Raw genomic sequence first — 26,628 nt, 5'->3', positions numbered from 1 at the left:
TCAGGTCCCCAACCCCGGTACGAGGCTGGGAGCTCGGTGCAGAAGGCACTGCACAGAGGGTCTGGGAGCAGACTGAGTCCAGTGCTGCACAAGGTGGCCCAGGCCTCCAACCCATAGCATAAAGTTGAGTCTAGGGAGCCAGACAGTGCTTGGCCTACTGAGCCAGCAGACACGGCCGAGCCAGAGGCCTCAGAAACCCTGCATAGCAGAGCCCCGTTCCAGGGGTCAGCAACCCCCGAAGCCCACCACAGGTGAAAGAACAGCTTGGTGCAGAGGATGAGGGCCACCCTCCAGGCCGGGGAGCCATGAGTTGCAGGGAAAAAGGATTCCCACAGGGGAGGGGGAGGCCCCCTTGCTTAGTTAAGGGCTCCTGAAAGTGGAGGTCTCACTGGGAGAGCCCCCCTGAAGTTACCAGCTTCTTTGAAGGGTTTGGGACAAGGCCCAAGGGCATTGGGGTTTCCCCTTGGGATTAAGTTTATCTTTAAGGTTCTTGCGCCATAAGTGGTGTGATGTCATGTCTTATATTTTGTGAACTCTCATGTTTGTAAATTAGTAGATGAGTAGAGTCATAGATTCATAGATTCTAGGGTTGGAAGGGACCTCAATAGATCATCGAGTCTGACCCCCTGCATAGGCAGGAAAGAGTGCTGGGTCTAGATGACCCCAGCTAGATGCCTATCTAACCTCCTCTTGAAGACCCCCAGGGTAGGGGAGAGCACCACCTCCCTTGGGAGCCCGTTCCAGACCTTGGCCACTCGAACTGTGAAGAAGTTCTTCTTAACGTCCAGTCTAAATCTGCTCTCTGCTAGCTTGTGGCCATTATTTCTTGTAGCCCCCGGGGGCGCCTTGGTGAATAAAACCTCACCAATTCCCTTCTGTGCCCCCCGTGATGAACTTATAGGCAGCCACAAGGTCGCCTCTCAACCTTCTCTTGCGGAGGCTGAAGAGGTCCAGGTGCCCCAGTCTCTCCTCATAGGGCTTGGCCTGCAAGCCCCTAACCATACGAGTGGCCCTTCTCTGGACCCTCTCCAGGTTATCCACATCTCTCTTGAAGTGCGGTGCCCAGAATTGCACACAGTACTCCAACTGTGGTCTGACCAGCGCCCGACAGAGGGGAAGTATCACCTCCTTGGATCTGTTCGTCATGCATCTGCTGATGCACGATAAAGTGCCATTAGCTTTTCTGATGGCTTCGTCACACTGACGACTCATGTTCATCTTGGAGTCCACTAGGACTCCCAAGATCCCTTTCCGCTTCCGTTCCACCAAGCAGGTCATTCCCTAGGCAGTAGGTATGCTGGACATTTTTCCTCCCTAGGTGCAGCACTTTGCATTTCTCCTTGTTGAATTGCATTCTGTTGTTTTGTGCCCATATGTCCAACATGTCCAGGTCTGCTTGTAGTTGTTCCCTGCCCTCCGGTGTGTCTACTTCTCCCCACATTTTTGTGTCATCCGCAAACTAGGAAAGAGTACACTTCACTCCCTTGTCCAAGTCGCTGATGAAGACATTGAAGAGTATCGGTCCTAGGACCGAGCCCTGCAGGACTCCACTGCCCACACCCTTCCAGGTCGATGCCGACCCATCCACTACGACTCTCTGGGTGCGACCCTCTAGCCAATTCGCCACCCACCGGACTGTGTAGTCATCCAAGTCACAGCCTCTTAACTTGTTCACTTGTATGGTGTGGGATACCGTATCCAAGGCCTTCCTAAAGTCTAAGTATATGACGTCAACCCCTACTCCTGCATCCAGGCGTTTTGTAACCTGGTCATAAAAAGAGACTAGATTAGTCAGGCATGATCTACCTGCTACGAACCCGTGCTGGTTTCCCCTCAGCATAATTTTTCCTGCCGGGCTCTCGCAAATGTGAGCCTTGATAATTTTTTCAAAGACTTTGCCAAGGATGGAGGTGAGACTGACTGGCCTATAGTTGCCCGGGTCCTCCTTCCTCCCCTTCTTGAAAATGGGGACCACATTGACCCTTTTCCAGTCCTCTGGGACCTGGCCCGTGCACCACGAGCGTTCAAATATTCCCGCCAATGGCTGTACAATGACGTCAGCCAGTGCCTTCAGTACCCTCGGATGGAGCTCATCTGGGCCTGCTGACTTAATCGCATCCAGTTCCTCCAAGTGACTCTGCACCATCTCAGGGTCTACGCATGGTAGTCTGGCTCCCTGCTGCTGCCTCTCTACAATCCCAGTGAGAGACTTGTCTTGCCCCTTGCTTAGGAACACTGAGGCAAAGAACTCGTTGAGTTCAGCCTTGTCCCCCCTGTCCATCACCAGTTGCTTCTGCCCATTCGATAGGGGTCCTATTCCACCCTGGGCCTTCCTTTTACTCCCTATATAGCTGAAAAACAATTTCTTGTTATCCTTAACTTGGGATGCCATCCTCAGCTCCATGGTAGCTTTGGCCTGTCTAACTGCCTCCCTACAAGCACGAGCAGAGGAGGTATACTCCTCTTTGGTAATCTCTCCCTGTTTCCACTTTTTTTATGCTCCCAAAGTCTTAAACGTATGACTTTGACTAGGGCTCTGCTGGAATCCCCTTTCGTTATTATTCACCTGTTGTTTATTTGTATTTATTTGTAGCTTATTTATTCTTTGCCTATACTTACCTGTAGCTTATCTGTTGGTTATCTCTGTTTATTTTGGGGTTTATCTGTTCCAGATCAGATACTTACCTGTGACTTACCTGTCTCTGGAGCACTGGTATAAGGTTTTATAGCATTTACCCAGAGGGTAATGTTTATGGTATTTGTTTGGATATTATATATATTTATATATATATATATATATATATATATATATAAATATTAATATGTTTGTGTGTGTGTGTATATACATGTATGTATGTATGTATATATGTATGTATGTATGTTTATTTTCCTTGTGCTAAGTTAATGTAAATAAATTTGTATATAGTTAAGTCCCCTGATTGTCCTGGCCTGGTTCTACAGGAAAGGAGGGAAACTGAGTGGTTCCTCCACAGCACACCTGCCAGCTAACAATTCCCTTCAACTGGAAAAGGGGAGTATATACCCAAGTACACCTGGGGTACAATAGGAGCTTTTCAATTTCTGGAAGTAAATACAGACTGCTAAGTAGGTAGTTGGCATCAAATGCAATTATTAAACATAAATAATATATTCAGCATCAATATATTGCCTCATCCCTGTCTGCTGACTTAGCAAGGCAATTATATATTTAGAATTTTTTTCTTAAATCCTAGCAGAGATTCCCTGGTCATTTGAATCCAAGTAGTCTATTTGGAAGACTAAAGAATTATAGGAATATAGCTAGGAAGAGCATATCCAGAAATAAATGTCTCAGAGTCCTTTGTAAAGGCTTAATCTGACAGCATTCTCAGGCTAATGTATGCATCTTTGCTGGATATATTTTTATTACAAACAGGGTCATGATGTAATAGAACACCATAGGTTTTTTTACAATAAAGAATGTGTGAAAGATTAAATAGCTGTTGCTTATCTTGGACAAGGCCATTTAGCTTTCATGACATTAAGAGAACTATTTTGTGTCAGATAGCAGTGAATAGGTTTCCAAACAGAAAGGGAAGCTAAATCATCAGGGTTTCTGTCATCAGCTTTAAACTAAAATTTGCATATTTTTTGCTTAGAAACAGGATCCCACTCACTGTTGCCCAACTGCAGGACTGAAAAAACCCCCCCAAAAACAAATCCTCTATCTGTCCTAAGAGGCTTCTAGGTGGAAATTGTAAAATTCAAATTCAAATGCATGAAACAGATTAGGAAAATAACCTCAAACAGAATTGAGGCTCTGCTACCACATGGACCACAAATCCTAGCACTGATTGAAAGGAGATACCAATATTATCATTAGAAAAAAATCTGTATTATTTTTCAGCTATCTCCAGTAACCTTATACTGACTGATCACAAAAAAATATTGTTGTTAAAGGGGATATTACTTTGGGTTATTTGTGTTGAATACAGTTAGTCATTATTTTCAGAATGAGAAAAAAACAAATGCTTTTATTTCTTTATGAATGGAGCAAAGAGTAGGCAGGAATAATCTGTTGACTATCAAAGATTAAGGCCACCTGTGTATGTAATATGCACACAAGGGGTCAAGCTTGTTAACTAATTTAATCTCCCTTGTGCTCCCAGTCCCAATACTGTTTTTATCATTTGCATTGAGTTAATAAGAAATCATCCTGGAAGCTGCAGCAGGGCTCTCTGGACCCTGAGCAACCAGAGAATTTTAGCCCTTCATTCACTGTTAAAGTGGTTTAACTGCTGGTGTGTTTGAACTATGACATCAGTCTGAAGATCATTTCTTTCTATGACTTACCCTATCTGGCACAATTTTATGCTAAAGCTGCTGGTTTAGAGAGTAGGATAGCTTTGGCATAGGCTGCAGATGCTTCTGATCCTGTTCCTATCACTACAGCTACCTGGCAAGGGAAATACCATGACCACCAAGGTGGTTTTCCTACTGGCTGATTTTCCTACTGGCTGGGGAAAACCACTGGGAGGTAGTACCCTGACCGAGGTAATGCATAGTTAGCCTCCCACTTCCACTTCCAGTGGGAAGATTTCAGCTAGACTTCATGGAAATGGGAGGCTCCTCCCTAGCTTGCTCCTGTGGCCATATGGCTGAGGGCAAGCAAAACTCGGGGCCTCCGAACCCCAAGCCTCTGGGCTTGGGCCTGCATGTAGGATGCCCGCCAAAGGATTTGGAAGCATCTGAAGCCCCAGGTGGGGACGGAGGATGCTTGCCAATAGCAGGGCCACATCTGGTTCTTGAATGACTCATGGATTTGGAATTGATTTGGCTGATTTGACTTGTGACACAAAAACATTTCCTTAAAAAAAAATTGCTACGGGTACAGCTGTACCTGCTGCATGGTTGCTACATTGTGCTCCATTTTACACTGATACCCTCCCTGCATCTACAAAAAGAACGTTTTCAAAGACAACCTAATCATTTCAGCTGTAGTGTACAGAACCCTCTATAGCATGAACCAATTATACATTTATTGTTTTGATGAAAAAGTCTTGTCAATGTGTAGAAATTTATGACCGGTGGAAGTGTTGTGTCATTTTTAGTGTGTACATATACAGATCTGATGGCCAGTCAATGCAGGTCATAATGAAAGCTATATCCTAATTAGTATTAATGGAGGGTTACCTATTTAAATTTCTCATGCATTGAGCAAATAACAAACTGTGGCATGAACATGACATTTGCATTGATCTGATTGTTTCTGAGCTGTAATGGGGCTGTGGTCAATAATGCATGAATTGCCAATACAAAAGGGTGTGATTAACTTTTTATGCTAGAGTCTGCATTAGTGTCCCTGAAGGAATCTATAACTAAACCACTATTGAGCAAATCTCTACTGATGCTATTATGTAATAATCTATGGTGACTCTGAAGCTGATGTTACAGTCAGAATAAACAACATGTGATTTAAGTCAAAGATTGGTAAAGCATTTTTGTGGATTAGCAATCAGATTGGCATCAGGTGCGCTTTTGAGATCCGCTTCTGCTTGTGTCAAACCTTGGGAGAGTCCCTTCTCTTCTCATTTGGAAGGCTTGTTCTAATGGCAGTACAGAATGGGAGAATTTCAAAAGCATCTTAAGGTTACATGGTCAAGACTTTGTATAAGTCCTTCACTGGAGAGTAAATTTGATCCTGTTGTAAGCATCATTTAATATTCTAGAAGGAAACTTTGAACCAAGTTTGACTACTTGATAAGTCTTAGCTCAAAGGATGATTTAGCTTGCACGAAATAAAAATGTAGCAAGACTGACATTAAAGTGCACCCCTTGATCCCTGCTTCACTTAGTAGTTAAAACCACCTGCTTGGGAGGGGAAACAGCATTTCTATCCATATATCCCTGAGATAGTCGATTACCTCAGGGCTTGTTATATCATCTCCCTGACTCCTGCTAATCTCTCTCTATTCGACAGGTGTTAAGGATTCTCTATCTTTTTAATGGTCTTGACATTCCCCTATGCAAACTATCCTTTCTTCTGCAATGTTGCTGTCTGCTAGCCACTCCTGGTAAGGTCTCTCTTCTATTTCACAGCCCTGCAGACCTTTTTAACTCAAGTGTAGAAATGACTGATAGGGGTGTAGGTTGTAGCTGTGTTGGTCTAAGGACATAGGCAGACAAGGTTCTTTGGGTGAATCTGATTTCCTTTATTAGCCTGATGAAGGGTTTTTTATTAGCCTGACAAAGGGTTTTTGAACCTGAAAGCTTGCTTAAAAATTGTACTCCAACTATTTAAGTTGGTCTAATAAAAGATATCAGATTCACCCAAAGAACCTTGTCTGAAATGACTGACAGGTAGGTACTGGAGGCACTGTGAAGATGCTTAAGAAGGTTAGATTTTGTTTTATGAATCTGAACCACAGGAGTGGGACTGACAATCAGCTGATATTTAATTAGAATGATTATGGGACACAATTTTTAACTATTTTTTTCCTAGTTTATTGTGGTATTTTAAATGTAATGTATTATCTAGAAAATGAGAGAACATTCCAATAATTATATTTGTTTTTACTTTGATCTTAAACTGCATAATATAATGCTAGCCGCCCTAGCATATTAGTAAAGCTACTAGCTTCTCTTTATCTAGAGAAAAATGTGCTCTGTTATATGTAATGATGTGCCATACCATCTGCACCCCCTTCTCAAAATCTTAGATTTGTACAGGCACCCAAGGTGGCCAACAAGAAATGGTAAGAATATATTTGTCTCATTCTTCTTGTAGTTTTAGATATAGTTCTGGCATGCAGGTAGTCACCTGAGTCAGATTGGGGCTCACAGCCTCAAACCTCTCCTGGATATAAGTGCCTAACTTGTTCCTTTCAAAGCAAGAATACATGTCAACGTTCCTTTTAAAACAGGTATTTTATAAAATAAATTACATAAACTGTCCTTTGAGTAGAGACTGGAATCTAGGTCTTCTTCATGGAGGAATGTTCTAATCACTGTGCTGGGTTAGAGAATCTTGTGCTCACTAACTCTGTCTCCCTCTCTCTGGACAAATGAACAATGCCCATTTTTCTGCAAAATAATACAGCATCAAGAAGGAGAGAAGGGTGCAGTTTACTTATCTTCCACACATCTAGCCTTGTGGTTAGGGCATTCTCCTGGGAGATAAGAGAGATTGGCTTGATGCCCCCAATCTGAGGAGGGCCTAGTACAGAATAGAAGTGGTGGTAGTTGTCTTGATTTGTTGGCTTGTATCTAATGTGCTTACCCATATAGGTCCTAAAGAGGAACACTTAGTTTAAGGATTCCAAATGCACTAAGTCAGGGGTGCTCAACCTCCAGCCCACAGGCCAAATGCATCCTGCCAAACCTTGGAATCTGGCCCATGGGGCTCCATGAGGGTCAGGAAATTTGGCTGTAGGGTATTGGTGGCAGTTAAAACTGCCACTCCTCCCTGCTGCTGAAATCCCAAGCTCTGACTTTCCTATGGCCTGGCTCCGACTTTCCCCCCTGCACAGCCAGATCAAGGTCAGACCACCTCCCCTTCCCTCTGTGCAGCTGGTTCAGGGCTAGCCCATTTCCTCCCCACACTTCCTCCTGTGGGTCCAGGCCATGCTCCCATCCTCCTGTGGGGCTGGGCCATGCCTCCCTGTGCCTAGCTGTTTCAGGTCTGAGCCATGCCACACTCCTGCAGGACTGGGCCATGCCCCCTTGCCCCATGAGACTGGATTGGGGCCAGGCCTAGCCCCTTCCTCCCACACAGCTGGATCAGGGCTGGCTCAACCTCCCTCTGCACCTGCCCTGGGGAATCCAATTGGGTCCACCAGCCGGATCTGGTCCGTGGAGGAACTGGGCACTGCCCATCCAGCCCACTGGACAAAAAAGGTTGAGCATTGCTGCACTTAGTCATGATAAGTACAAACCTGTTCAGCCCTGCCAAGATCATGGCAGTTTTAGGCCTATACTGAAGCAGAATCTTAGGTCCTTTAGGGATCTTTACAGGAGCCTAAGGCACTATGGGGGTGAGATTAGATTTGTAATGCCTAAATACTATCCAGGTCTCACTTTAGGTTCCTAAATCCTTTTGTGGATATGTACCCTAGCATCTGATCCAAAAAAGGGTTGTTAAAGTCATTGGGAGACTTTCCACATGATTCAACAGATTTGAATTAGATCCTGAAGTGCTGAAAGGACTAACAAAAAATAGGTACTTCTGACAAAGGTGCTCCTTTAATGAAGATAATTAGTACAGATTTTTGCATACCTTTTGGGGATACTAGGATGGGAAATTTCCTGACAAAGGTGTTGTTTTCAGCAGTGTCACTGTAGTTCCAAGCACCAGTGCCTACTGCCTATATAAATACACATTTGAAGGAATGTCATAAACATAACTTCTGTTGCGAGAAAGTCACATTTTAAATAAGTAAAAAAAAATGTTTACTTCTATTTTTTTCTCAGTTGCTCTAATTTTATTTTATCATCTAACAGAGCTGCAATGTCAGACAAAAGTGATTTAAAAGCAGAGTTGGAGCGCAAAAAGCAGCGGTTAGCACAAATAAGAGAGGAGAAAAAACGGAAGGAAGAAGAGAGGAAAAAGAAAGAGGTAAATATGCATAGCATCTCTAAATGACAGCAAGGGCTTGCTTAGGTCTTACCATCTTTATTTGTTTATGCAAGGTGGCTTTCATGTATAAAATGATCCTTATAACTACTTTAGCTGTAGGCCCAAAATAGAAATGCTTATTTTCAGTCAAGGAAGTTTAAAACAAAAATTGTTTTCACAACAGATACGTTTAAGCTATTTTCAGCTGACATAGGTTTACCATACATCCGGATTTTCCTGGACCTGTCTTCTTTTTTGATTCTTTGATCTCTGTCTGTTGTTTTTTTTTAATTTGATCAAATGTCCTGGATTTTGCTTTACTCAGCATCATTGTTTTTCCAGGCACTTTCTGGCTTGCCTTAGCAAGGAGCTGCTTGGGGCTGGGGGGAATGGGAGAGGGTGATTGGAGGCAGGGGGAACCACATCCACGTACGTGGCCAGCATGCAGCTAGGCAGGGTGGTGGAAGCAGCCCCAGCAGCTGGATGCAGGTAAGTCTATTGGGAGCAGGGGTTGGAGGGCTAGGGCTTGGGGACTCTGTGTGTGTGTGTGTGTGTGTGTGTGTGTGTGTGTGTGTGGAGGAGGTGGGTGTGTGAGGGGGGATGGGTGCTTGCCAGTGCTGGGGGAAGCTGTCGAGGCACTGGGGTTGCAGCAGAGCATAGGAGGTGGGGGAGGGCGCCTGCCCCTTCAGCATGGGAAGGAGGTGGGGGGCCTTCAGGGGCAGCAGGGAGCTGCATGGCCAGACTGGTGCCCTTGCTTACATGGGTAGGGTAGCTGGAGGACACTGCAGGACTGGAGCGAGCAGGGAGTTGGGTTGGGAGTGAGGGGCACTGGCAGGGCTGGGGGGGCTGTGGTTTGGGAGTGAGGGGTACCGGGGGGCAGGGAACTGTGGGTCAGGAGTGAGGGGCACCAGTAGGCTCAGGGGGCTGTGGGTTGGGATTGAAGGGCACCAGTATGACTCAGGTGGGTGGGGTACTGTAGATTGGGAATGAGGGGCACTGGCAGGGCCAGGGGTCTGTGAGTAGGGATTGAGATGCAGCAGCAGGGCTGGGGTGGGTCTGTGGTTTGGGAATGAGGGGCAACGGAACAGGCAAGGATAGGGCACTGTCATATCACTGCCTCCTCCACAATCATATGCCCCCACCCCTGATATGTGTCCTCTTTTTTGGAACTGGAAATATGGTAACCCTAGCTGACATGATATGATCTGTATGTAGAAAGAAAATATGATTTGCTTCAGGGCTTTCTTCTGGTTTTCTTTTAGTGGAGGAGAGAGCTCTATTCTGCTAAGGGAGATAGAAAGGGGGTTGACTTTTTTTAAAGCTATTACAACCATAATAAGTATTTTCATACTCTTAAGACAGGCTCGATCTGGCTAAGGTAACAGATTCACAATTGTTATTCTCCAGTAAAGTAAAGCATAATTGCAACTGCATTTTAGCCTCCTGGCATCTGTGCAGCCTTCAGTTCTATTAAAATGTGATTGACATATTAGTTTATTTGTCCTTGACAATATGCATTAGGTTTTTCATTAAGGGATTTATACTTCTTTTTATTCAGTCACTTAGCAGAATAGAGGTGAGAATTGACAGGGAATGGATATTAATTTTCATGCAAAGTCAAAGAAGCATTAAGCAATTATGTTTCCCTTCCTTCAAATGTCAACACTTACTATAGTTTAAAGCACCTGTTATCCTTTACTAATAACTGGTTTCCTTTTAAACTGACACTTTAATATTGTACATGTATTTCATAGAATTACTATGGAATGTGATGCGATTTAAGAAATCAGACTTCCAACTTATGGTGTCTTTCATCTCCTTTTATTTTGGATGGTTTTGTTCAATTACCAACAAACAGCCCAAAAATTAGCAGGGGAATAGGAGGAAGGACAGCCACCTTACCTCACCTAATTCATTTAGAAAGACAATGGGGAGAGAAAGCAACCATGACAGCAAATTGCCTGTTTCATCATAGGTTTCAAGATCTAGGAGGACTCAGACACCCTCTAGCCTTCTCTCCCTGGTAAAACTTCTTTGTCATAAATGTCTCATAGAAACTAAATCAGATTTCCAGGAATTCAGAACACTTGCTCCCCTTACCGTGGATTCTGAACTCTCATCATTTGTCATAGAGGCCAGGTACAGACATTACATTTTTACTGGTATAAGTGATTGGAAACCTGTCCATACTCATAACGGAACAGAAATTTGCCACACAAAACCAATCTATACCCATAAGAACAGAAGTTTGGCACTCAGGCTGGTTTAAAAATGGTGGAACCCAGTCTAAGATTTGCTTCCCCACCAAAGGGCAATTGTGTGTTCTGATCATGAATGTTCTAAACTACGCTGCTTACAGAAAACCACATAACTTAGATAGATTTCACCTCAGGTTTTTTGAATGTCTGTACCTAGCCTAAGAGTTCTACTCTTGACTCAAATGGGAGCAGGAGCAGGGCGTCATTCATTCATTCTTATAGGCCCCTAGCAGATTGTACATTTTAAGGCACGATTAACCAGTTAATAGAATTTTAAATAGTAACCTGACCACATATTCAGGCAGTTAATGGTGCAACAAAATGGGAAACAAGCCACAAAATTATTCCACAACAAGTGTATAATTTTGTGGCTGAATGCCATCTTCCCTTAGATTGAATGTGTGACATGGTCCCCACCATGTAGCCTGATGCAGACTGCATGGCGAGGCTTGGTTGACAGCTCTGCTGTGTTGGCAGGCTGACTGCTATGTGGCACAGCCCTGCATGGGGCTGTACCCTGCCGTTTTCAGGGTACTGGATTGGGGGGAACTCATCAGCTGGGTTAGGGGAGCCAGGTAATGGAGAGCCATGGATTTGCCTGTGCCCCAGCAGGTTGGCTCCCTTACTTCACAGTGCAAGAGCTGTGGGGCAAGACACTTGACACATCCCGGCCATGGGGACCCCAGGAATGGTTGAAGTTCCCTGATCCTGGGGTCTGCTGTTCTGGGACCTTTAAAAACTACGTGTTCAGCCAGCTGTACACACAGTATTCTAACATCCAGAGCATGTGGATCCCACATCCTGGATCCCGGGGCCCCAGCACACTGGGACCTTAAAAAATATGTACAGCTGGTCTATATATGAGGTTTTCTGATATACCAGTGTACAGGGCTTTGGGATCCATTTCGAGACTCTGGTGCAGTCCCAGGGCTGAGACTGGCAATCAGCTGATTGTCAGTCCCAGCCTTGGGACCCACTGGAATCTGAAACTGGCTGTACTGTAGAACCCAGGCCTGGTACCAGGCCTGTTGGTTCCAGCTCCAGGGTTCATGAACCTGGGCTCTTCCTGTCCAGGCAAGATGTAATGGCATAGTTGACATCTGATCCATGATTCCAAAATTGTGTGTCCTGCCATGCACGTGTGACATGGCAGAAGGCGTGATTTTTGGAATTGGGGAAGAGATCTCATTGTGCCATTAAATTAATGTTTGCCTAGTCCATGCAATTTGTGTCAGTTCCTGAAAATGACTTTATATCAGTCCAGCCCAAAAATCAATGGAGTCTTCCTGTTTAGTTTGGATGAGATTATTATTATTGTTTATAAATCCCTTAAGTTTTTAGCTGCTTGTCTTTCACAGTACTCCTATTATGGGCCAGGAATTATTGCAAGTAAATATCTTCCTTGCAGTCAAGAAATCTTACTTTATCTCTCTCAAGCTATTTGTTAATTGTCTTTATATTAGGCTGATCTTCAACAAAAGAAAGAACCAACCCAGGAGGATTCAGATCTAGACCGCAAAAGAAGAGAGACTGAGGCTTTATTACAGAGCATTGGTATATCCCCAGAACCACCTCTAGGTACTTAGCTAAGCACCTATTAACATTTGGCTTTTCCTCAATTAATTCCTTCTTTCTATTAAAGCATGTTTCCCTTTTTTTAATTTTTGGCTGAGTTAGCAGAACAAACTCTTTTGCTTGCAAGCCATTCATGTCATCCATAAATACCAATTCATAGCGATCCCAGTTCTTGGCATCACTAGACATCAGCTTTGTTTTTTATAAAGGAATTTTCACAAATACAAACAGGGAACATATCTGTGAATGTCAGTAGTTTTAATTTCTTTGTTTGTTGTTCATATTCTCTCTCATCTACCCAACACCACAAACAATGTCATTATTTTTAATATCCTATTTCTTCCAGTTCCAGTTATTGCTCCATAAATACAATTCTGGTATCTATATATAGCAACAGGGAAGTATATATGTAGAGTGTTCTCTTTGGAAATAGTTTAAAACAAATAAAGTTGTAAAGGGAGATAATAAAGAGAAATATAAGATATTAACAGATGCCATCAAATCTTTATTTTTTACTGCTGAGGTATAATTTATCAGTACTTTTTTTGCTTTCCTGTTTTTTGATTGTTTTGTTCTTAAAGCCTAAGTCTTCACTCTCGATACATGTGGCTTCACTTTATCCTATAAGTTTCATTAATTGTTGTGTTTGTATTAATGTGACTTGCATATATTTTATGTTGTGTGTGATTTAATCTGTGGCCCCTGATGTGAGAAACTAGTTTGCTTGTTTTTCATTTATTTCTCTCTCCATTTCATTTAAAAGCATCATAAATTTCCTAGAAAAAATCAATTATTAGCAATATGGAAGTTGTGACACTGATCTCAATGGGGCTAAGATTTTACAAAATTTAGAGTCTTTTAGAAAATCAAGAAAACAGTCAGGCCTTGATTCTTGAACATACATGTTTATGTGATTTTTCAGAGTAGGGATAATGTACTGAACTGAGATCTTGATTTCTCAGTTCAAGCAACCAGCATTTATAGAAATACATCGCTATTTCAATAAAGCATATTACTGTGATTCCAGTCAGTAGATGTCATTAGAATCCTAGGATATTAGGGTTGGCAGGGACTTCAGGAGGTCATTTATTCCAGCCCCCTGCTCAAAGCAGGATCATCCTCAACTATATGATCCCAGCCAAAGTTTCGTCTACCTGGGGTCTTAAAAACCTCTAAGATTCCACAACCTCTCTAGGTAGCCTGTTTCAGTCTTCAACAACATTTTTGCAAGCAAACTAAGGAAGTACAGGTTGGAGGAATAGACTGTAAGGTGGACAGAAAACTCGCAGGATCGATGGGCTCAAGAGGTAGTAATTAATGGCTTGATGTCTAATTGGCAGTTGGTCTCAAGCAGAGTGCCCCAGGGGTGGATCCTGGTCCTGCTTTTGTTCAATATCTTCATCAATGACCTGGAGGATGGAATGGAGAGCAACCCCAGCAAGTTTGCTGATGACAGCAAGTTGAGGGGAGTAGTAGATATGGTGGAGGGCATAGGATTCTTTCTTGGATTCAGAGAGACATAGATAAATTGGAGGATTGAACCAAATGAAATCTTAGGAGGTTCAATAAGGAGAAATGCAAAAGTTCTGTACTTAGGATTGAACAATCCTATGTACCGTGACAGGCTGGGAAGTGACAACCTAAGCAGCAGCTATGCAGAAATGGATCTGGAGGTTACAGTGGACAAGAAGTTAAATATGATCCAGCAGTATGCCCTTGTTGCGAAGAAGGCTAACAGCATACAGGGCTGCATTAGTAGGAATGTTGCCAGCAGATAGAGGGGAAGTGTCCAGTTTTGGGCCCCCGACTACAGAAAGGATGTGGACAAATTGGAAAGAGTCCAGTGGAGGACAATGAAAGTGGTTAAGGGACTGAGGCACATGACTTATAAGGAAAGGCTGAGGGAATTGGGTTTATTTAGTCTGGAGAAGAGAAGACTGAGGGAAGATTTAATAGCAGCCTTTAACTACCTGAAGAGTGGTGTCAAAGAGGATGGAGCTAGATTGTTCTCACTGGTAGCAGATGACAAAACAAGTTGCAGGAATGGAAGTTTAGGTTGGATATTAGGAAGAATTTTCTCACTAGGAGGTGAATAAAACACTAGAACAGATTACCTAGAGAGGTTGTAGAATCTCTGTCCTTGGAGGTTTTTAAGACCTGGCTAGACAAAGCCTTGGTCAGAATGATACAGTTGGTGAAGCAAGTTCAGGCTCCAGGCGTGGCTGTGATACCCCTTGGTGACCACTCAGCGTTTGCTGTAGACTCCTGTTCTAGGGTACCTCCCCCTTCTCATTCACCTGCTATGCCTTGATGTATTTAATTGATCAGAAGGAAGGCTGCCTAATATGTCCTAGAGCAGGCCACCATTTTCCTGACAGTCAGCAGGTCCCTCCCAGACTCCATCAGTTTAAACCCTGCCTTTATGCTAAGTGGGCCTTGTTAGCCTGTCTCTGCCCCCCTAAGCATCTGTAGCCTTTAGGGCTGTTCACAGCCTCTGACCACCCCTACAGCCATACCCATGCCTCACATATGTTACTTTGCCATCACTCCCTTGTCAGGACCTTGTCCTTCTCAGCCTTCGTCCCTTTTCTCTAGCGGGGCCTTCTAGCCTGGGCCCACTTTGCTGGACCTGGCTTCTGGGCTCCAGCTCTTATCTCAATACTTTGGTTCTGGGCCCCCAGGCATTGTCTCTGCCTGCTTTGGGAAATGAGCATACTTTGGCCCTGTCTGGGCCCCCGGCCCCTACCCGTTTCCAGCATATGCTAGGTTACCATCTCTCCCTGGCTGTAGCCTGCCTTTGTATTCAAGCCTACTCTCTGTCCTGGGCTCTCTCAGCCCTTGACAGGCTCAAGACACTCTCATGCCCTTAGGCACTATTGGGACCTTCACCAACCCCTGATAATCCCAACCCAACCCAACCCAACCCACCAGTCTAAAGTGCAACAAAGGAATAAGCCAACTGGCTATAACTAAAGACTCCCAAGCCCACTGGATGTAACACAAACTAAACCCATGCTGGGTCCAAACATTTTGTCCTAGCTCCCTATTCCCTGTCCTAGCTAGCTACCCTATGGCAAGGTCCCCTGACTGCCTACAGGTATACCCCTTCCCTCTAATGGGCAGCTCCCTGCCTAGGCAGCAGTGTTTCTTTTCTGAATTCCCTCTTGTGGCTAACCCCTGCTCTGCTGTCTGGGCTCCATCTACTGCCAGTTCTCTCTTTACAGTAACAGGAGCCCCAGATGCAGATGGTAATGCTTTGCGGAGGGGGTTGCACTAGATGACCTCCTGAGGTTCCTTCCAACCCTCATTTTTTATGATTCTGTGATTTCATCCCTGCATGCCTGGACAATAGTTATGCTCCTCGCTAGACATTTGCCCAAATTTCTACTTTTTGTAAGCTTCCTTTTTGTGTTTTAGCTCACACAAGAGTTTCCTGCTAAGCCAAGCTGGTTTTCTGCTGTACTTACTAGTTGTCATGTGCTTTGGGATGGTTCATTTCTGCACCCTTGCTAAAGTTTCTTTAAGGTACAAACAGCTCTCCTGGACTTCTTTTCCCCTCAGACAGGCTCCCAGGGATCCTGGCCAAGCCAAAATCTGTTTTTCTGAAGGCCAGTGAGTCCTTCAGTTCCCTGAGTGAGCTGATGTCTGCTTTTCTGAAGTCCAGGGTCCTTACTCAGCTGCTCTCCTTCCTTTCCTCAGGATCCTGAACTCAATCTCATGGTTACTGCTGCCCAAGTTGCCATCTTCTTCTATGTTCCCCACCAATTCTTTCCTGTTTGTGAGCAGCAGATCAAGAACACCACAACCAACTCTCCAAAACTTATGCCAGGAAGTTGTCCACAGCACTTTCCAAAACCTTCCTGGATTGCCTGTGCATTGCTGTATTGCCCTCCCAGCAGATGTCAGGGTGATTGAAGCTCCCCATGAAAACCAGGGCCCGTGATCTGGACACTTGTGTTACCTGTTTGAAGAAGGCCTCATCCACCTCTTCCTCCTGGTTTGGTGGTCTATTGAAGATGCTCACCACAATATCTCCATCCCCTGGCAAACCTAGCTTAAAGCCCTCCTCACTAGGTTAGAGAGCCCGTCTGTAAAGATGCCCTTCCCTGTCTTTGTTAGGTGATTCCTGTCTCTTCCTAGCAATCCTTCTTGGAAACATCTTGTGGTTGAAGAAGCAAGATCCCTGCTGGTGACGCCATCTGTGCAGCCATGCATTCATCTTCAGGATGCATCTGTTCCTGCCTCCTTTCCTTAATAGAATTACATCTTTTATATATTGTATTTTATATATTATGTAAAGATGCTACAAAAGCAATTGATTAATAGTAATTTTAACAGAAAAAACCCATAAAATACTCAACCAGTCATTATCCCCAAATAATGGTCTAATAATTTTGTAGTATCTAAAACAAAATGTATACAAACACTCAGAATAGTCCAACTTCTTAACTTGAAGTGATAAATTTCTCTATGACATTGTCAAAAGAACTTTAATTTAACATATACAATTATTTATTTGGTTAAACAATAGAAATCCATTTTTCTCCCTTTAAATTGACAATTAAAATGTGCTAAGGACCGTAATTTTGCCTTTGCGTATATATATTCAAAACTATATATATAGTTTTGCCTTGGTCTTACACACACACACACACACACACACACTGCTTCAAGTAAAACTAATAGCTGTGAAATAAGTGGACATGGAATGTTTAAGCAACCGCTGCATACCTGTCCCTGTCAAAGGGCTGTCATGAAAATGAATTCACTCTTTATAGTACATTTGTTTCTTTGACAGTCCCTAGTGACAATTTGTATGAAATGTCTGGCCACATGGAAAATCCAGGTCTTTTGACAGATATGTTATTATACATTATAAGGTATAACAAAATAGTTGAAAGTTTTACTTTGTTAAATCCATAAAAGGAAATGCACATGATTTGAACCAAACAGTTCACTGTTGCATTAAAATCCCTGTCTTTACTGTGCTTTCTTCCATGTGGCTGCTTTGAAGAACAGTTGCATTAAATACAGACAGGGGCCATCCCTACATTTTTCATTGTTTGCATATTGCTGAGACACAATTTGGAAAAAATATTCAGAATGTTTTTACTTTTTGTATTGATTATTTCTCTGGATAAGAGCTTTAACTCAGGCTGACCTTAAGCTATAAGTTTTTTCTTTCCAGTTGGGTAAGACAGAGCTGTCTTTGCATATATAGGCAAACAGTATATTCCAGTAGTTTTTCTTAGCCACAGAAAAAGAACTCTCAGGGTCTGATCAAATGTTTATTTATTTATCAATGGGGATATATCAGGCCCCAAACAACAGATTCATTATGTCTCTTTGTAACTTAAATTACCTTACAAAACAGAAGAGAACAGCAAAACAACTAAAATGCAACAAGTTCATATGCATTCTCACTTGATTTTCGGAGAGAGTTTTTTTTTTTTTCCCTAGGCAGATTTCTCTATTCTGTTTTCCCCTTATATTTTATTTACAAAAAGAAACTGCAGAATGTGACCAGTAGGCAGTATATTTACTTTTACATTCAAAATGTGATAAATGTAATTATTTAATTGCCTAGTGCTAATAGAATTTAAAGGAGTTTGCTTAGGCCTAGGTTCCTAATGAACAAGCAACACATATCTATGGTCTCTCTCTGTGTCCCTCTCTCTGTTTCTTTACACATGCAGGGAGGTTGCTCTGATGTGCTGTAATTACAGCGCGTTGGAGCAGACTCAATTAATCAAGTCTCCTGGAGTGTGGTAATTACTGCACTCCAGCAGACTCCAGTGTCACATGTATCAGTGTCCTGCACTGAAAAACAGCTGTGGGGAGCTTTGAACTAAAGTTCATTCAATGAGCTTTAGTTCAAAGTGCCCTGCCATCATTTTTTGGCACAGAGACGCTGATACACATGATGCTCTGGACACTTTTGATTAGCACGGCTCTCAGAGCTACGCTAATTAAAGCATCCCCCCACCCCCACCACCATCTCCCAGAGCACATCTATAAATGTCCTCTGTCTTTGTCTGTGTGTCTCTGTCTGTGTCCCTCACACAATTCAAATTTAAAATAAAAGAAACAAAGATAGTTGTCCCCACCACCGTGTATTATCTATAGAACCAGAATTGGCTTTCTATCCTGTATAAATTAGTTTCAGTTATAAAGTTTCCAAAAAATTATTTAAAATTCACTTGATTCTCTTCCTTTTCTTTTTCTTTCCTTTCCTTATTTGCTTTCACCATTTCAAATACTCCTAATCATCCATCCACTATCATTTCTTTCATTGGTTTTGATTTGTCTGACACTGTTCTTCATCAGTGCAGTCGCTGCATGTTGTAACATGGGATACCTGTTATTTTCATTATTTAGTCCCAACCCCTATGTCTCCCTCTTCGAAATCAGTGAGCACTCCCAGTGAAGCTGGCAGCCAGGACTCAGGAGATCTGGGACCAGTAGGAAGGTAAGACAACAGCTGTATAGTGTTCAAAGAATATTTCTTCTAGTTCCATCATGCTTTTATTTTTAGTTATTTAAACAAATACATTTTAGACTTTTCATCTCCATTTCTTACTACATCCTATACCATGTGTTACCATGTAAAAAAGGATGATGATATATATCAAGTAACATTATGGAAAAAGGGTGATCTTAAATTATAGTCAGTAGAAACTCATAAGCAGAAATCAGGTCTCTGTTTAAAGCGATTTTTAGAAGTCTGTTTGTTCCATATGGAAATGTAATTAGGGACACAGAAAAGTGGCTGTTCCTGCAAATGCTTGCTTACACAAGTAATCCTTATACATTAAAACAGTCACATTAAACTCATGTTGGCCACAATATTCAATGTGTAATACTGATCAATCTGAGATTTTGATGATACAATTCTTCATAATACATGTAGGCAAAAGTGAAAGAGAGGGAGGCAGGGGTTGGGAATAGATTATTTAGCAACTTCTTGGAACATCTAGGGGCACTTCAGAAATTCTCCTCTCTACAAAACTATGGATATCAAAGAGCTGTGGGTAGAATGAGTCAAGTAGGTCTACCAGGGTTTCCAATGAAATCTACTCAACCCTCCACATGGGCATGCACTCCAGAGGCTGTGGAGTTCATTAAGTAAGGGAACTATGAGCATGTATGGCAAGGAAATTACAAACCTGGGAATGAAAGTTGTCCTGAAGTCATAGGAAGAGATAGTTGATACTAATCTGTCAGAACCCCATGTATATTAACAGGTACTTGCAAGAAACACTCAGGCTGCTATTCACAATGACATTCTTTTCTATAAAATGTATTTTGGCAATGGTAGTTTGGGTTTCAATATGTAATGTCACACAAGTCCCTCAGGATCATTTGAACTTTCTTTCAGCTGCTTCAAGCAATCCATACAGAATATGGCAGACGCTAGAAGATAATGCAGTTCTGAATTTATCAGTCATCTCATTAAACCGGAATTGGCATCCCTGTTCATGGTGTGACCTGGCTGGTGCCACCCATTTCACTAGTAAAGTAACAGCTATAATCTCACCCTCAATGGGTTTCAGGATCCAGTGGATCCCAATCTGCTCATAGGGTGACTGCTTGAACACAAGAAGTACAAGAAAATACTTTCTAAAACACATACTGAGATTGAAAGAGATACTTTTCTGGTTGACGTCCATAAGGTAAATCGTTCCGGTACTGGATGCTTTCATTTAAATAAACATGCATTGGTGCTGACATTAGTTTATGGGCTAGTGCAGATGGATTAAGAAATTGATTTTACCTTCTTCCTTAGAGAGAGTTTTAAAATGGTAGAGTCCAGTGGGGGGAAACGATGAAAAAACAGTAAAATATTCAGAAGTAGATGATAAAATGGGAGGCAGTGGTGAAAAAGTAAAATATTTACCACTAAAAATGATAAAATTTGGGAAATAGTGAAAAAATTGTAAAGGGGGAAGCGTTAAATTAAAACCAATAAAAGTTGCCTATTAACAATGGTGAGATTAGGAAAAAAATAGTAAGAAAATGGTAAAAATTTTACCGTTACAAACTGTAGAGTTGATGAAGTAATTTGTTTTTACCAATAAAAACAGTAAAGTCGGGAAACAGTAAAAAGGTAAAAGTTAAAAAATGGGAAATTAAGGGAAAAATTGATGAAAAAATAGAGATAAAAATGATAAAATTGGTAAAGGATAGGTAGTTAGGAAAAAATAGCTTTTTGTAAGAAATTAGTAAAACAAATTACTGCAGTGGATAAAAACCCAATATATTTGGGGAAATAAAAATGGTAAAGTAAGTAAAGTGGGTTAAAAAAGCTGAAGTTGGGGGAAAATGGTAAAACAGTCAAGATGGGGGTGGGAATTAATAAAGACTGGTAAACATGGTAAATCTGTAAAGTTAGAGAAAAAGAATAAAAATAGTAATAAAAGTCAGGGAAAACAGTGAAAATGGGAAAGTCAGTAAAAAAAGTAAAGCTGCAGGGAAAAGGGTAAAAAAATAGAAAAGCAGGGTAAAATAGTAAAAAACAGTAAAAAAATTGAGGTCAGAAAAAAAATTATAAAACCAGTAAAATATGGTAAAAGTGATAAAACAGTAATATGGTAAAAAAAGATTGGAAAAATTGGTAAAATGATGAAATTGGCAGGCAGGAGCAAAACAGTTAAGTTAGTGAAAAATGGCAAAAATGGCCCATTCACTGAAGAATGGACAAGTGAGTGATTCCTAGGTTTCTAAATGCTGGAAGCTGTAAAATAAGAGGGGCAGGGGACAGATCAGTCTAGATAGGCCTCACATAATTACTATTCCCCTGTGATACAGCAAATACTGGACCTCTGTCGGCATAGCATTTCTTACGTTACATTTTGATGAACCTAGTGAGAAAACAATAGTGAATATCAGATACCTGTGGACTTGGGTGTTTTGTATTATTAGTCTGAAGAATATTAATTCACACTGATTTATTGTGTATGTTGGGGACTTACCAACAGTTGATGCAATGTGTTGGGAACTTCATAAGTCATCTTTTAAAACTTATAAAACTACAGCATGTTCTCAGTGTACATCAGGTGTCCATTTGTTTGCTGACTTTTCTGGGGATTTATTTGTGATTGTGTCTTTTGTACACAACATTTGTCTGTGTGCATCTTGAACATTGGAATTTCTTTGAACCATATATGGAATTTCCAATTCCAAAGGGGCTCTTCCAAGGTTGCAGCTTCATTTTTTATTCAGTTATCTGCACAAGGCCTAGTTATCATGGCCATGTGGAGGTAAACCATTATCTTCCTTTCCATTACAATATGCATCTACTCTTTACCTAAGACAGGGGTGGGCAAAATGTGGCCCGCGGGTCAGATGCAGCCCGCCAGGCCATTCTATCCAGCCTGCAAGGCCCCTAAAAAATTTAGAAAGTTAATATTTATCTGTCTCTGGCTGCCTGTCATGTGGCCCTCAATGGCTTGCCGAAACTCAGTAAGCGGCCCTCCACCCAAAATAATTGCCCACCCTTGACCTAAGAGAAGTGCTTTCTCTCCCCTATGTGTTTATTTCTCACTTATGATCTTTGCTCTTTGCATATTATGAGTCCAGGCAGCAATATTCCTATTTGATCAACAATGAGGAAAATGGTAACAGAAACCATTTCCGGTGTTCTGGGCACCTTGGCTGCAGTTATCCCGGCCACTATGTGCAACTGGCTACTTCAATGTGGAGCTTTTATCTGTTATTAAATAACAGCACAAAAAAATCCTCTATGTGCGTTATTTCCCACTGTCTATAATATAGAAAATAATTGATCTTTTTATGGCTGGATTAATTGATTCTGCAAATATCATTTCCACCTAAATGAAGATTTCATGTCAGAATTTTAAATAGTCATTCTTATTTGACTAAATTTACCATGAAAGAAAGAGCATTCACATATCCTGAGACAAGCTAAGCTTATTGAAATAATTTAGATGACTTTAATGTGTAACATTTTCTTGTATGTAGAAAGCTTTGTGGGGTCAGGCCCTATTCAAATTAAGTTAGAAATATTTAATGTGAGTTATTGTAGGAGTGAATCTGACACATAGCAATAAGTAGATATATAGCATAAAGAAAAATGGAGTTTTAGAAAAGATTTGCTAGTACTATTCATGTGCTGCAGTACAGCTGTAATTTTTCATGCATTTTAGTCACTATAAAATCCAAGCTGGCTTGTGCTCTCCTTCCTTGCTGTATTTTATCCTTAATGTATTCTGCAGTGAGTTGCAGAATTCAGTACTTGGAGCACTTGTGGGTAAAAGATTGCTGTAGTAAAATTTTAATTTTAAATTGTGTGTTCTTCTAACTATAGGTAACTATAGAATAACAATCAGCCGTTTGCAACTGTGAATTACAGTATCAACTCTTTCTGCTTTTGGCACATTTTTTTATCCATTGTATCAGTTGCATAGCAGTTGCTGTGACCTCTGGAAGGCCTGTCGGATTGTATTCCATAGCACACAGCAGAAACTGTCAGATTAGATTAGATTCTACATATTTAGCTAAAAAAATATAGGAATTATCTTCTAACACATTTCCCTGCTCTAAAATGTTTGCCCTATTGCCTTTTGGAAATCTTATGTGCGCTCCTCACCTGGGGTTTTCAAATACTTGCATGCTTCCATCTGTCTTGGTTCCTTGATTATCTTTTTTTCCAGTTGGGGTGATTTTCTTTCCCTGTTAGTCTCAAACTGATTCAGTCAGTAGAGGCCATAGTTCTAAAACATCCTGATATTTTATCCACCCTCTTGTGCTTAGTTTTTATGTGTTTTACTTTTTAATACAATGTCTGAAGCTTTCTGTTAAATGAGCTTTGCATTGCAGCATGTTTTGCTCCACAGTGATGGGGTGGGCAGGGAAAGAAGCAGATATGAAGCATTAGGCTGTCCAATGAATCAAAGCATGTAGGTGACATAATTTTTTATGAACACTTTGTTTGCCTTTTTGTTGGTTTTATTTTTAGTTTCTGTGATCATCAGCTATGTCACAAAAGGTTTGTCCAATGAAAAAAGGTGTTCTTAGCATATTTTCCTAAGATTTTGTTTGCTCGTCTTTTTCCCAGTTTCCGGTTGCCTCAGTCATTAAGCCCTGTTCTGTGTACTACTTATGTACTTCACATTAAATCCCTGTAGCTTCCAGTTTTGGTGACTCAGCTTTTATTTGCCTTGCTTTATTATTTAAACAGGTCCTTATTTAGCAGTGACACAGCTTGACAAGTCAACACAGCTTGACAAGTTAAACAAAGAGTCAGGGGTGACTGGTTCCTCCTGAGTCTGGGGGGGGCACAATTTGTGGGTGGGCCAAAAGCCCCATATCCATTCCTATACTTCTGTGCCGTGGCTTAGTGCCCCACCCCCCAACATGCCGCTGGCCTGTGCAGCAAAAATGCTGCCCTGTCCTGAGCGGTGCTGAGTCAGGGCCAATCTCGGGGGGTCATGTGCCCCCCCCATGCCCCTCCTACCAGTCGAATGTGCAAAGTGTATTAGAATAGTGTGCTCCTTCATAAGAGCCTGCTCTGTGTAGCCAGGCATAAGAGAAGAGCAGGAAAAAGAGAGTGACTCTCAGTCTCCATTTTAGTAATACTAGGAGGATAGTTTGTTTTAGTAAGCTGCCTTTTTTATTTGTGGCTGCATATAACCTGTCTCCCTTCTAGGTACAGTAAAGGTCTTTCAGGAGACAATTATAAACTACATTTCTGTAAGATCTGTTAAAGCACTACAACAATAATCCCTCTTAAGGGTTTGGTTACACCATTATTAGGATGTTTGACCAGTTATGAGTAGGGATGTCCTTTTGCCATTGCTAATCATTTTCAAACTGTCATCATTTCATGGTAGTACAGATTTCACAGATGAAAAGGTATTCTTAAAATACTAGTATGAAAAGCAGACTTGTTATTGCTCTGGGAGCAGCAGCAATCCTATTGAGTGAGAGCAGATTTTTCTTGATTTTTGTTTTTTGTTTAAATCTCATTTTCTGTAAGAAATATCTTCTAAATAGCTGTTTTACTTATGGATTTTGTAAATAATCTGAACTCAATGAAAGTAAAAAATAAACTAACAGAAAAGGTTTATTCTTTAGGAAGGCTCCCAGGATAGAATAGTCTCAATAAGTTCCATAAAGATTTCAGATTCAGGACAAATCTTTGGAGTCTGGTTCCGCTTGTTGCCAGGTACCCAAGAAAATAACTGGCTGATAGCAGATATTACACTGTCCAGTTTCTGATCCTCTCTTTTCTGCTCAGCCTTCTTTTCCTGTTTATGCAGCCCAGTTCTGGTGGAGGCATCATGGTGAAGGGAAACAAGCCAGGTAGGGTAGAAGGCAAGGCTTATTCAGGTTATTTTGGCTGTAAGCTTGACAGATATCCTTACCATTTTGCATGCTGCATTCCCTGAACCCCTATTTTCATCAGAAAAATAAAATAGGATGATTGTTTTCTGAGCAGCATTTCTCTCAGACCCAGAAACATTGCCATGTGAGGGTGTGTGTAGATGAAATGGGGGCCCTAAATTAAAGTGGTGGGTTTTAAAAAAACACCGCTTCAATTTAGGGCTGATTAAACCCCCATGTCATGTACACCCTGCTGACTTACCTGCCTCTCCAGCAGGGAGGGGAGGATGAGCTGCTGGTGGATAGAGTGGTCCCTGGGCTGCCGGGGGGCAGTGGCAGCCCCCCCGGCAGCACCTGCCCACAGGCACCCAGCTTGGGCAGTCCCCGGGGGAACTGCAGCCATGGAGGGAAGCACCAGGCCTCCGTGCAGCTCAGGCAGGCAGGCTCGGGGGGCGGGGAGAGGGAGGAAGATCAGGCTCGCCATTTTTCTCAGGCGGAGCCTGCTTTCCCGGGCTGCTGTCAGGCTGCCTGCAGGGCTTCCTGAAGAGCCGCAGAGCTGCAGACAGCCTGGTGCTTTGTTCTGCAGCTGTAGGGGCAGCAAACTAAAACTTGTTGGAGGAGTTTTAGTTTTCTGCACCCCAAGTCATTTAAGGTGCATTATGCCACTGAATTTCCTACAGCGGCTGGAATTAATGTGCAATACACCACCAAGGCGTGCAAACACCAACACCATTAAAGTGGTGCAAAAGCATTACCCTGCTTTAAAGTGTCATGCACACATGCCCCTTGTTTCATCTACACGTGGCCTGAGGTACCAGGCAAGCACTTGAGTGCTTCATTGTATACAGTCTGTGCTGAGCTGCATGGTAGGAGACTAAGACGATTGGCTACCAAACATAAAAGATTTTGGTACCCTCATGGCAGAGTGGATAACCAAACATGATTTTTTTATGAGACCCGACTACTGTCTCTCCTTGTCCATGGGCTTATACATTAGGGCTGTGTGAAGCTTCAGTCCCTGATTCAATTTGGTAGCGATTTGGCCCAATTCAGTGGCCGAATCTCTGAATTCTAATCAAATCAGAGGACCCTTGAATCTCTCTGAATCAAATCGGAACCCTCCGAATCAATTTGGAGAGATTCGGAAAGATTCGGTGATTTGGACATAGAGACAGCTTTAAATGTTTTTACTACATGCCTCTAGGTAGCAGGGGCTTGTGAGTGCTGCGATGTGGGGGTGAATGCAGTGTCCCACAGAAGCGTGGGGGGGCTCCCCAGCACGCTCGGCAGCAGACCCGGAAGTGGACCAGAAGCTCTTCCAGACCACTTCCGGGTTTGTCGGGGAGCACACAGAGGCTCCCCCTGTGCCTCCCTGGCTTGGTGACTGGTGCTTCCTGGGTCTGGGGGGGCCCCCCCAGCACACTCCCCGGTGGACCCAGAAGTGGACTGGAAGTACTTCCAGTCCACTTCCGGGTTTACCGCTGAGCATCTGGGGCCCACCCCCCATTCCTGTGGGAGGCTCCATGTGCCTCAGCATCGCAGTGATAGTGAGCTGCGCCTGCTACCTCAAGGTATGTAGAAAAAACTTTTAAAGCTGTGTCTATGTCCTAATCACTGATTCTCCGAATTGGCATCCAATCTTCAGTTTGGATTCGGCTGAATTGAATCGGGGACAGTGATCTGAATCAACAAATCGAATCACTGTCACCAGTTTGGGCCAAATCCGAATCGAATAGGGCCTGTTTGGCACACCCCTATTATACATAATACAGAGTAGTTTTGGCCATGCAGTGTTTGGAACAGGACTGCACACAAAATTAAGTATGCACTGGTTTGTAAAAAGAAACTATCCCATCC

The 26,628-nt window shown here is 42.4% G+C and overlaps 1 protein-coding gene across 4 annotated transcripts in view; it reads left to right on the top strand.

Moving 5' to 3' along the window:
* DYNC1I1 (dynein cytoplasmic 1 intermediate chain 1) overlaps window positions 1-26,628 on the top strand; it is a 318,366-nt gene that overhangs the window by 36,416 nt on the left and 255,322 nt on the right. For all 4 annotated transcript variants that reach the window (XM_059728979.1, XM_059728980.1, XM_059728978.1 and 1 more), the window contains 3 exons: window positions 8,479-8,593; window positions 12,315-12,429; window positions 18,805-18,895. In XM_059728979.1, the coding sequence (XP_059584962.1) occupies window positions 8,479-8,593; window positions 12,315-12,429; window positions 18,805-18,895 (321 nt within the window). The remainder of the gene's footprint in view (window positions 1-8,478; window positions 8,594-12,314; window positions 12,430-18,804; window positions 18,896-26,628) is intronic.

Source organism: Alligator mississippiensis, chromosome 5, assembly GCF_030867095.1.
Source record: "Alligator mississippiensis isolate rAllMis1 chromosome 5, rAllMis1, whole genome shotgun sequence".
NCBI classification, from domain to species: Eukaryota; Metazoa; Chordata; order Crocodylia; family Alligatoridae; genus Alligator; species Alligator mississippiensis.
Note: the sequence above shows the minus strand (reverse complement) of the source record. Positions and strands in the feature narration are given on the sequence as shown.